We start from the raw sequence: 13,152 nt of genomic DNA, 5'->3' as shown, positions 1-13,152 counted from the left end.
TCAGGAATTGCCGGTGAAAGCGTTTGGTTTGTACTCAAACTCCCTGCATTATTGATGGTTCTCAGTGTTTCTAGCTCATGCTGCGGAGGCCTTCTCAGGGCTTCTCTCCTCGTTTCCGACGCAGAGGTCAATACGGACACAGCCGCCAGTCTGACAACATCTGCCCGCATCTGGAATTTATCGTCCGAGATCACAGAAGCCAATCACTCCTTTACCTGCTCTCTGTTTGCTTTAGCTGAGAGAAGAGGTAGCTGTCTACATGCTCCTTCCTACACTGCTGACCCTATTTATAAATGCCACTACACATCCCTCCATTGTTCTTAATATTTTTCCTCTCCTCTGTTCCAAAGACTTCTGCTCTCCTCTCCTCTCCTCCCCTCTCCTCCTAACAGTGTCGCTGAAAACCTCAGTGTGGCTGGAACAAATTTTTACTCAAGAAAAGGTTGAACACAAAGAGTGGTACATAAAACTGAATGATTTTCTGTAATGTAAAATATGGAGAAAACTATTCTTGCCCCCATAAGTAGTTAAACCCAATTCTCTTCCCTTTTTCTTCAGACAGCCATTGGGAATAGAGAATCTATATTTAGATATGAGGCATTCACCACAGTATATCCATTTACTATTGGGTGCATTCCTTGGCCTGCTTTCGTCTATGTTTTGAACTTGCAGGGATAAAATTCATCCATTTTGTGTTCAAAGCATCTGAAAACAGGGGGAAATGAGCGAGGAGGGAAAAGAGGGAAAGGGGTGATGTAGTCTGGAAAAATGAAATGCAGCTGTGAGACGGCAACCCAACACTGAGGCATTGTGAGGGAGTGTGTGACTGAGCGCGCGAGTGAGAAGGCAGGTCGACGAGCAGATTGATATTCAACAAGCTCTCCCATTTTCCGTATCTGCCCCACAGAAACATCTGGCACTGCTCCGCGCTCATTTTCAAGAGCTCTCACCCCAAAGTTCTCCTTCCTCCTACCTACATGTCCCCTGGACACCTGCCTGACAGGCTACCCACAGACAGCGAGAGGGGGGCGAGATGGAGTAGGGGAAATGGAGAGCAATAATGCGCCTGCTAAGGGAGCACTTGACCTTCAAAGATCTTCAGCTTTCCCAGGTAAACCTGAAAGGGATCAGGTGGGGTTTGACTGACTGACCGGAGCTATTGAGTACTGCCACACACACACACACACACACACACACACACACACACAATATATGGTTTAGGAGACATGTATGTGTGTGTGTGTGTGTGAGAGAGAGAGAGAGAGAGAGAGAGAGAGAGAGAGAGAGAGAGAGAGAGAGAGAGAGGGAGAGAGCTGATGGTATTCTGTGTAAAAGATATGAGATCTCAGGAGAGACAGACTACATTCTCTAAATGAAAATGTTGTGAAATTGCCATAGTTTTGAAGATCAAACATCTCTTCCAAAATCTGTTCAAATATATTCAAAAATTCATATCTCTAAGCATACTCTCAAAAATTGTGAAGTCCATTTAAATGTATGAGACACAAAAGCTTAATAACCCAACTCAAATGGATTTGATAACAAAAAAAAAGGACAAAAAACAAAACAAAACAAAAAACCATTTGAAACAAACTTTTTTATAGACTTGGGCTTTCTGTTTTGTAGAAAAGCATGATGGGGCTATCATAAAAAAAAAAAAAAAGAAAAAAAAAATCATTATGTATCAAAGAATGATTCTGTCTAGTGTGATGAATCTTCTATGCAGCTAGCATTGTAAATGGATGCAAGCCACTGCCTCCTGCCTTGTGTTGAGGATTAATGGGTAAAGAGAGGTGTATATTTTGATGGTATTAGCTAGAACAGTCTGAACAAGAAATGGGTTTATTTTTCAGACAAAAAAGATTTTCCTCTCCATTGGCAATAGGCTTTCAAATCTAAATGACCCAGTTGAAAAAAAGAGGTCATCCATCCAAGATTAAACACATGTAACAGTTACAGGTTTGATCATTTTCTCTCCTGTTCTTGATTTGCTTACATGGTCTGAAACATAGTGGTCTTAAGACTCAGAGACACAAACCACAACCACAAGCTTGTTACATCCCCCCCCCCTTTTTTTAGTTGCTTTGTTTTTAACAAATGTTTTGGCATTTACACAAAACAGTCTTGCAATTGGTAAAACCCACCGATAAACCAAAGCCTAATTACTTGACTCATATGTTTATGCAACGCTTTTCAGCAAGTAATTGTTGAAAAATAAATAATAAAAAATATATATATATATATATAAATTCAAGGCCAGCTCTGAATAAAGGGATTTCTACAGAGAAACAGAAAATGACATTTCCTCCTTTGCCTGAAATGATTTTCAAAGGCAAGCTGCCTCTGCCACTGCCACTGCCGATGGGGACAAGAATAGGTAGGAGAGAAATCTCTCAGTGTTGACCTTTTCTTCATACAGAAGCACACAGTGTTAAATTGCCCATCACTGGCACCATCACAAACCCTGGACGACTTCTGTGCCAGGTTCACGAGGCAGGCTTGCCTGTGGGGCCGTGAGCTCGGTGTGTGATAACTGATTACTCTTCTCGAATGGCACAGCTGAAGTCTGCCCTGGAGGCTACCAGCTCACTGAGTCGCATGGCCACGGAGCAGAAGCTTTTTCTTCTGGGCCATTAGCCACAGAGTGACAACGTGTAATTGTGGGGACCACCTCTCTGGCTTCACTGCCATTACACCAGAAAACACAGACAAGATGACATGTACTGTACAGCAGGTAGAGAAAGAGAGGGGGAGGGAGGGAGGGAGGGAGAGAGAGAGAGAGAGAGAGAGAGAGAGGAACAGGGGGAACAGTTCTCAATTGGCAGTTCTTTGGTCATTTCTTCCTTACCATCTAAATATGAAAAAATTCCTCCTTAAATGAAATGTTCTTGAAATTCTCAGCAGATTCAAAAAAGGGAACATTTAATGTGTTGTTCAAAACAAACTTAACAATTGCATTGCAAATACACCATTCGAATAGTTCATTTTCAATCCCAGTCGGTCTGTTCATCATAACATGAATAACTAAAAGCAGATATCTGACCTGAGCATGTTGAGGGCTCGCATGTGTGTGTGTGTGTGTATGTGAGACAGGGCATCCAAGCTCCATTAGAGAGGACAGCCCATAATGAGGTGAGAAAGAATGAGGAGTCGTAATGGATTCCCACTGAAGTCACATTAATCCTGTGCTTGGCTCCGTGTTTAATCTAACGCAGGCACACGGCATTAAAACAGCGAGCTAACAGGGTTAAAACACACAGACAGAACACCTTCATCCTCAGGATTTTTTCTTCTCAGAATCCACTGTAGATGTGCTAGAGAGCACAAAGTGACAGGTTACACATCATATGAGGAGGAGAAAATAAACTCATTCACAAAATCTACTTTTCACAAAACCGAGTGGTAAACACACCACAAGTTACATCTCCACTATCTGCGGTTTCCACCAAGACATGCTTGCCTCTGTAAAACTCAAGGCGAATTTTCTCTGTCCACTCACTACCATTTTATTTCAAATTGAATGTTACAAAAGAAAAAAGCAGTTATTAGAATTGCTATTTAAAAATGACTTCTTTTCTAACACCTAATCTGTGGGTTGTGCCACTATGCTGCCTTTAACTCAGCGTGTTGGATTTGTCAGAAATCATAGCAGTGATTGCTAAGATGCTAAATGTTGAATATTAGCTATTAGCTGGTCATAGCTCTGACCCACTTTTCTCTTGTGAAATCAAATCAGGCCTTTTACCCTTTTGTTCAGGATATGAACAGGATAAACAAGCAGTTGCCAGGAGCAACTTTCAGAAATAGCAATCCAGATCATGCTTTCTTCTTTAACCAGCACTGTAAATTCTCGTCTGCAGACAATAGTCAAATCTGGAAATGCTTAAACTTAGGTCTGTCCAATGGCATTTTCAAAAAGGCTGAATGTGATAGGTTGAGTAAAGGAAAAAAAAGAAAGAAAGAAAGAAAGAAAGAAAGAAAGAAAGAAAGAAAAAACTACAGTTCCCTAAGATCAAATGTGATGCACAGCTGAGCACATCTGCAGTCACACTCCACTTAGAGCACAATTTAAATATGCATACCACAGTGAGTAATGGCCTCTGTTTAGACATCATGGGTTCAGTTAAAAAAAGATACGTCATTGAAAAAAAAAAAAAAAAAAAAAAAGACGACACTATGAAGCATATGCGACACTCTGTAAAATCTTGAGAATGTAACAGAGAGTCCAAGTGAGTGACAGGAAGAGTCGGTGAAGAAAGAGAGGGGATGAAGGGAAGGTGATAGACAGACGTGAGGGAGGTGGCAGAACAAGACAAGAGACAGAGAAAATGAATAAGAGTGAGAAAAAGAGAGAGGGAAAGAGAGAATGCTGGGTACTAGGGCCAGAAGCAGTTGAGGATGACAGGTGTCTAGGCTACTCTGGTCTTCACACAGCAGCTGTAATTGGTTGTGGCAGATACAGACAGCATGGATGGTCTCTCTCAGCCCTCCAGGGGTCAGGTATGGAAAGCACAACATTTCAGTCCAGACAATTCAGGAGAAAAGGCAGGGAGAGAGACAGAGACAGAGAGAGGGGGAAAAAAAGAGAAAAAGAGAGAGACTGGGAGACTGAGCTGGGGGGTGGGAGGGGGGGTACACTGACAGAGAAAAGAAGAGCAACAGGGGATGTGTACGTGTGTTATGACAGCAAAACTCAATTTCATGATAGCACAATCCCACCGACATGGCTGAGAAGGATTATTTGCTGTGAACGTATGGGATTTTACGCTGGCAGGGAATGGGTCGGACTGAGTCGGAAACTCCTCTAGCAAAGAGTAAAACCCAGGGAAGTCAACAAACCTTCCCCCTTGATGAGCATGTACTACTTTCTCACAGCACTCATACACACAGACAAATCAAAACACCATCAGAAAAAAGAAAGAAAGAGGAAAAAAAAAAAACAAAAAAACATCTGATGCCCTATTCAAACAGCCCTGTGCGCCCTGGGTCCGTCAGGTCCGACTCTGTGAATGCGTTTGGAGAGGAAACCGATAAGAGGCCAGCCAGCCTCCCTCTACACAATGAGTTGAGAAAAGATGACCGTTATCAGATGGGCCCCCGCTCTGTTGTGCGGCGGAGCTGTTGAAAGAGGGTTTTGACTAATGAGCTCTCTCTAGAGAGTCTTAGACAGGTGGTACATGCTAATCAGCCCACTATGTGGAAGGCACGATATGAAGACGACGCTGGCTTTGCTGTTTATACTTAGAAACAAAAAAAAAAAAAAGGAAAAAACAAAAAAAAAAAGAAAGAAAGAAATAATTATATGAAGGAAATACGGACTACTTTAGCGTCTGCTAATCATCGTAATCTGTATCTGCCCCTTTGATAAAATGCACATTAAGCCACTGCCACGTTATTAAAAGATAAAAGATAAGCATTAAGTTGGAATATGCTAATGATGATGTATTGTGTACTGATGGAAAACGCTGACAAAAGCCCACTGATGAGCGGTAAAAGCAAAGCAGCGCTATCATAAAAAAAAAAAAAAACAGTGCAACCTATGGATGAGTCAACCCTATTTTAAACCAAGAAATGAGAAAACAATCTCAAGGACACGTCCAGATTTATAATGTTCACAAAATCTCTCCTACTTATACCACGCTATTTTATTCTGATGTGATTCTCTGTATTTCTTAGGGTTTTTTTCTTTTTTCTTTTTTGTTCCCGGTCAATAAAGAGATCAGTCTGTCACACAAAACTTAAACACACCTTGTGGCCTGATTCTTTTTCCAGGCTTGTAGGAGTCTTAAGGGAATAGAGAGAGAGAGAGAGAGAGAGAGAGAGAGAGAGAGCCCATATCCTGTGTCCTTATCCCTCTGTGCTATTTTTTTTCCTCATGACACAGACTGAAAAGCCATCTCGTCTGGTCCAAACTGAATTATTCCAAAATAAAAATGTTCAAAAAAAAAAAAAAAAAAAAGAAAAAAAAAAGAAAAAAAGGAATGAAACCTCAGTCTTACAAGTGAAGTAGCCACTTGGGCTTTAATATTTCATATGCGAGACAGGCGATGTATGAGTCATTGGGAACGTTCCATAGCCCATGTCCCGGTTTAGGACCCCGGTTCTGGTCCGCCTCGCTACACAGGCAGAGGAAACGTGTGGGCAAGCTGTCGCAATCAAGAATCCTGCCCGTCCCCGGGAGACCGAGCCACACACACACACACATACACACACACACACACTGATCAGAATTCAAATTCCCACCTTACTGACTTCCAAATGAGCTACAAGGCTGGAAGACGGCAAGCCTAATTGAATTTCGGCATTTTCTATTATTTGTTTGCCTTTTTTTAATGAAAGCACTTAGCCTTTTTTTTTTACCCAGTTTCTTTTTTTTCTTTTCCCAACGATATTTGGATCCATGAGGTTTATGAATATTTAAAAAGGGACCAGCAGTTTCATCTACTGAGTGGTCTCTGAGCACCGTTAAACCCCAGTCAGGGGAGGTGGGGGTGACCATTACCGAAAATCAGCCACTAAATAATCACGGGGGAAAAAGTGGCAATGCTTTAAAAAAAAAAAAAAGATGGTATGGAAATGCCGATAATTAGGGGAGTCTGCCATTTCAGTGCAGGAATAGACCACACTAATGAATCCATTAGCACCTACACTGCCAAAAGACGACAAGCAAAAAAAAGAGACTCATTTAAATACATAAGTGTGCTGACAATTTCACAGTGCAAGCTATTTAGCAGGCCTGACATTCTCTACAGGCTATGACCTTTTGTTTTGCTGGGCTCCAGTGTTGAGGTGAGCATGCGTTTAAGTCTCTAGGGAAAAAATGCAAAACGCCACGGGGAGCATGAGGCATCTTTTGTTTCCTCTTCAGCAGCTAAATTACTCACTTGTTAAGAACATCCTCCCTTCCTTCTCTCTCTCTCTCCCTCCATCTCCCTCACCTCCCCTGTCTTCTTCTCTCTTTATTTTAGTAATGGGCAACAATGAAAAGCCTTAACTTTCGCAACATTAAATTATGAAGAACACAATTGGTTAAGGATTGGTTGAGCAGTTCATAAATAAAGCCGAGTACGCATTCTTTATATATATATAAAATAATAATAACTTTTCCTGTCATTTTATATTCAATCAAGTTTTTATTTTCATTCACTGTGCACCCTGAGAGAGAGAGAGAGAGAGAGAGAGAGATGGGGGGGGGGGGGGGGGGGGGGGCAGAACAAGGGAACAACCCCGTGGCTTTGATGAGCACTAGAAAATAACTTTCTCCACGTTTACCTCATTCCATTTTAAGGCACAGGAAGAACAAGCAAAGGGCTTTTCTCTTAAACTTGAGTGACCAAATGAAGACTTTATGAGGTCCCGCAAGATTTACTTATAACCCTGCACCTGAAAACCACTGAGCTCAACGTGTCAAATTAGTATCACAGCTGCAAAGTGCCCCTCATACACGCCCTTCTCCGTCTGACGGCACATTCCATCTGCGCTGGTATCATGTCAGTACTACACAGGCAATATTTGCTCTCATCACTATGTGAGAACGAACTAGAACAGTGAGGCCTTGAACGCTCCAACACAAAGTAAAGATTGAAGAGGCAGTGGTAATCCTACACTGAGCTTTATAATGCCGCTAAGATCTCTACCTGTAGACTGGTGAAGTGGGTGGCCTGTGAGGATTCCACATTAAAGAGAGCCGTCTCTCTACAGTAGGTCTGAAGTCAAATAAGCCCAAAAACTGTAGGAAAAAGGGATTGAGTGGATCATTCGCAGAGCCCCTCCATGCTAAGACATTACAGTTCTCACTCATGCACTCCAAATGAGGCCCCGATCTCTTTGAATGAAGACCTCGCTTGGCCTGAGGAATTAAAGTATTAACCGTGAAAAGAAGGGGAACATTTCTCATTTGGATCTCTCTTGTATGTAATACTAATGCTGAGCATTATTATTGTTGACAAGAAAAAAAATAAACAACTTAAAGTCAACCAAACAGCAAACAGTGATTTTAGTGACTGCGCAGAGTGATAAAGTTTCCCTTGTCGGTAAACCGGTATTTTAAATCACATACACACACACACACACACACACACACACACACACACACAAAACACACACATACACAACCACGCAGACAAGGACAGAGAGGTGCTGACCCATGCCCTACTACTGTCAATAGGCCTGAATAATAATCCACATCCCCATTCAGCCCTGTAGGCTCCACAGTACTGAGAATCACGCTAAAGATGTCTCTCACTGCTTACTGAGTTTACAGTCTTGTTATAGGTCAGAGGTTGTTTGTATCAGTCTCACTGTTGTTGTCGCTGATTGGACAAGGCTGATTGGAAGGAAATGAGTGGTAATTAAAACGAACGAGAAACAGCATGTGGAACAAGCTTTATCTCCATCAGCGTTCCGTGACTGACTGAGGCAAAGCACAGCATCTCGTCTGATAAGATCTAATTCCACAGCGTAGATATTTCTGAATGGTTTAGCAGACAGCAATATGGGGCAATGTTTTAGTTGAGAGCAATACATTCATTCAAAATGATTCAAAATGATTCAAATGCGTTCTCGTATGAAACCAGAGTTAAGTGCAAAGTGAATTGTAATCGCATGCAAATCAAACAGTGAGAATGCATATCATAATAGTAAGAAAACCACAAAAAAAAAAAAAAAAAAAGAAAAAAGAGAAGATGAGAAAGTGTCTTTGATCTTTCTTGAGCGGTTTGGAGTGGGCTCGTGGAGGTGCTATGATTAGCTCCACAGCACGTCTCCCTATGAAGCCCCGGCCTGTCCATTATCAAACAACATGAAGCCACTCAACAGCCATTAGAGAGGAAGCAGCCAAATGCACAGACAGACACACACACACACACACACACACACATTCACACACAGACACGTGCACACACCCACATACACACACACACACACACACACACACACACACATGCGTGCACACACACACACACAATCACACACAGACACATGCGGGCGCACACACACACACACGCAGATAGGCACACACAAACTCTCTGTGTACTATGTCTAAAACAATTCTTAAGGGGGACATGTTGATCCTGTCTCAGGGAAACACTGTGGAAATCTAACATGTTTTCAGGCTAAACAGGAAGTGAAGGACTAATCAGCAATGAATCTGAGTGGAGGCTAAAAAAGAGGGTGAGGGTGGAGATCTATTAAAGACATTATTTAATGCCAAGCACTGACAAGTTCAGAATCCTAACTGCATTGATTTTACAACACAAAGATTGAATCAAATGGTACTCAACCCTGAAAGCAAAATAAAAGAAACAGCTGGTTGTAGCGACATCAGTATCATACATCAGTATACAGTTCTTATTTTCTTAAAGCATTCTTCATTCAGACATAAACAAATGCATGCATGTGCACACACACACGCACGCACACACACACACACACACACACACACACATTACACACCATGGCTAGACTGCTGGCTTGAGGCATATGGGTTTAGAGCGGGAGCAAAGAGTGCAGACAGTCTGCAGAATGATCTCTATGATCTACATCCTGAAAGCATAGTTTCCCAAAGACCAGAGGAATCAGGAGAATAGCAAAATGTAAATGCAGCCAAGTCGTCAGCTCTCAGCTCTCAAAACCAGCTTTCAAGGTTAGTTCAAAAGAGCATTCAGAACCAAAATGTGCAAAGATGGAGGAAGCTCACAAAACACTTTTGAATGTGTGTTATACAACAGCTTAAATCCTCTTTAAATACTGCACAAATAAAATTACCGACTTCAACCTTGACAACTAATTCAGAAAGGGGAAAACTGTGCTGATATATTTCAATTGATATTTACTCATATTTTGTTTTCCACTAAAGTAAAATCCTTCCCTTAAACATTACACTAAATAAGTCATCATGATAGCAGATTCAGCATCTAGTAAAATCCGTTATTTGAACACACAGAGGGGAATAACAGAGAAGCTATCCGTCACTCACGCTGGCAGTAGTCTTTGTGTTCTTCAAAGCCTGGTTTGCAGACGCATCGTCCAATTGGCACGAGCCAGCCTCCGTCCGCGCTGCAGAACATCCGCGGAACCTCAAACTCCTCCGAGTCGTTGACGCAGGACCCGCGCACCTCCACCAGAGCCGAGTCCCCCCCGGTCACCGTGTCGGGGAACTGGGCCAGGTTGAGGACGGTGAGGGGGCATTTCTTGTAGAAGACTCTGAGAGACACCAGGGCGATACAGGCTCCCACATCCTGGAAGGCCAGGTAGAAACCTTTCTTGCTCAGGTTGCTGATGTCCCTCACCTCCGTATTGAGCTTCATCACGCGATCCCCGACGTCCGTCTGCGTGAAGCTCTCGTCGGCCGCGATGGTGTCGATCTTTACGTACTGGCTCTCTTTGATGAACCATAGGTTTGGGTTGTTGGACTCGTAGTAGTACATATTAAAGGTCTCTTTACAGGTCCCTGGGACCCCAGGAAGGCTATTACAGTCACGCAGGGTGAATTTGATCTCGATGTAGACTCGCTGAGCGCCGTCTCGTGGGATGTGGCGAGTGCGGAGCCAGTTGTTCTGGTTGGCCTCCATCACGTTGCACACCTGGTAGGAGCGCATAGGTGTGTTGCTCTCATCCATCACGCTAATTTCCTCCCACTGCAGACAAAGACAACAAGGGTTAATAATGGAGCGGCTGGATGGTCCCTGTGTAGGTTGAGGTTGATATGTTTGTAACATGCTCAGTGGTTTGTTTGTTTTTTTTGGGGGGGGGGGGGGGGTTCTGTGTGTGTTAGTTGGTGACATGCCTAGTACAGTTTGATTATAAGCATACATTTGACCGTGTGTGGTTGTGTGTGTGTCTGTGTCTGTATACATGTGTGTCTGTCTGTCTATGCATGTGTGTGTGTGTTTGTGTCTTTTGGGGGGTGGGGGGGGGGGGCATTAGGTAACACAGGGCTCTGTTGTCTCCCATCATTTAAAACCATCTGCTTCCACTTGTGTGAGGCTCTGTAATTGAGAACACTTCTCGCATGAGTAAGAAAACATTTCTATTCCTAAAAGAGGGAAAAAAAACTGTCAAGGAGGTTGGGTTAGTACAATTCCTTGAACGTCTGATGCACCATGAGAAGTAGATTTACCAAAATAAAATGCAGATCTGTCTTCATATGACTGTAATTGAGTGGAAATATGGAGAAGACCACCTCGGCAGTCCAGAAGTAAAGAGCGATTTCATATGAGCTACTGAGCAATAACCAAATATCCTGTTAGGCTTCAATCACTGTGCACACTAAAATGCTCTTGTTCCTTTCTGCCAAAGCACTAGAGTTGTTTTCCGCAGGTTTCCCCATCATTTCCTCCAGAACAGATGCAAATAAGGCCTGAATGGTGTATGAATGTTGAAATGCGGGGCAATAAGATGCCAAGGGAGGGCAAAAGCTACAATTTTGACGTTAATGTCTTTTGAAAGACTAAACACCCACCGCAACCTTTTACATACTCCATTCAGTTTTCCAATTTTGTTCAGACAGACAAAAGCACATCATCTGTTTTTAATATATGAACACATTTGGAAGGTTCGCAGTTTTTCACCAAATATATTTGAACTCGTCCTTTTTTTCCCCCCAAAAATAAGAGCCATTAGAGTTCAGGAATATGTTCCTCTGCTTACTGCTATGATTCTTTTGAAGAGAGGTGGGGAACTCTATCATCTAAACCATCCCATGATGTCACATGTAATAAAGATGTGACTCCTTGGTGACGGAGGGAATGGCTCACAGTTAAAAAAAAGCAACAGAGGTATGGAGGTCAATTACTAGCACAGCTTCACATTAAACGAATCCATGTGTTCAGATCAAAGTGACATGGCCACTAAATGGTTTTTTTTTTTCTTTTCCTAGCATTTTTTTTTTTTTTTCAGAAAGAGATTTTGTCCTTTCCCTAGAGTGCAATAATTACAGAATTTAAAGAAATATTTATACAGGGATAAAGACACGTTTATGGGTTTCTCATGTATATATTTTCAAAATTCAGCCTACGCACAGCTGTTGAAAACTTGCTTAGGGGAGCCATTGCCTGCAGTCAGTCTATCAATATTGAAAATTATTTAATAAAACCTTTAGAGGACCATACACACACATGAGTGATAACCATACGATATAATGCAGTTAAATCTTAAAAAAAATAATGATGCAATAGCTGCCAATGGCCTCTATTGTTCTTTCACAGACATAGGCTCAGGTACACATACACACACACACACACATACACACACACACACAAACGTCTGATATGTGAAATGCCGGCTGTTTGGACAGGAGGCAGGGCTTAGCCTCTCTCAATCAGCTCTAGAGTCATGAGCGTGACATGGTCGTCTTGTTAATTAAGCTGTCCAGCTGGGCCTAGTCCAGAACACTTCATCTGAGAAACTTAAACTCTGTTCAAATCACCTCTCAGTCCACTGATTGCTTTGAAGCAGAGCAAATATGTCAAACCATGGACTCAGTGGAAGGCCTTCATTGGCTTAACTTAATTTCAGTCCACAATCATCCGGTAGTTTAAGATACTTATGTGTAATTGGCTTTAAATCCTAAAAAAAAAAGGTCTGTTTTTTTGAAGAAGGGTTCCTTTTAAAACACACATCATTAGATTTACCTGTTTTCTATCTCCCTCTGTGACCTGTCACACACACACACACACACACACACACACACACACACGGCATTTTCAAAATATATGGCAAAAATCGTCTCAGAGTTGATCCAAAGCATGCCCTCCACATCTGGTGTTGGGCAGGTTGTATTAGGTTTGACCTGTGAGGGTCAAGTGGCAGACAATTGACTCACTAAGGCAAATATCCACCGGAGGTGAACTCGGAGCTGTGGGAATGTGTTGCCTTTCCTCTGAGTCCTCCAAACACTAGGCTGTCTGCAGTGAAGGGGTACCAGGTCAACATGATAATCCACTTGTATGAAATATAAGCCCCAACGGTGAGACCTCCGTGTAGCCCCCAATTCCTCAGTGCTTTTATTGTCCCTCAGCACTAGCAAAACAGAGAAAAACTAACTCCCCCACATATAAATTTTCATCAAGGGAAAAAAGACGTCAAAGAGAACTTATGCTGTGTCTAAACAATTAGCCTGATTTTTCAGTGGAGGGATCTTAACCTGTAGTG

General features: G+C 42.3%; 1 protein-coding gene across 1 annotated transcript in view; it reads right to left on the bottom strand.

Annotated features, from left to right (window-relative positions):
• The window catches only part of epha4b (eph receptor A4b), a 78,987-nt gene that overhangs the window by 53,038 nt on the left and 12,797 nt on the right, over positions 1-13,152 (bottom strand). Inside the window, exon 3 of the mRNA XM_030775927.1 lies at positions 9,977-10,637. Coding sequence (XP_030631787.1) covers positions 9,977-10,637 — 661 coding nt within the window. The remainder of the gene's footprint in view (positions 1-9,976; positions 10,638-13,152) is intronic.

This window comes from Chanos chanos, chromosome 5 (assembly GCF_902362185.1).
Source record: "Chanos chanos chromosome 5, fChaCha1.1, whole genome shotgun sequence".
Classification (NCBI taxonomy): domain Eukaryota; kingdom Metazoa; phylum Chordata; class Actinopteri; order Gonorynchiformes; family Chanidae; genus Chanos; species Chanos chanos.
The sequence above is the reverse complement of the archived record's forward strand: the minus strand, read 5'-3'. Positions and strand labels throughout refer to the sequence as shown.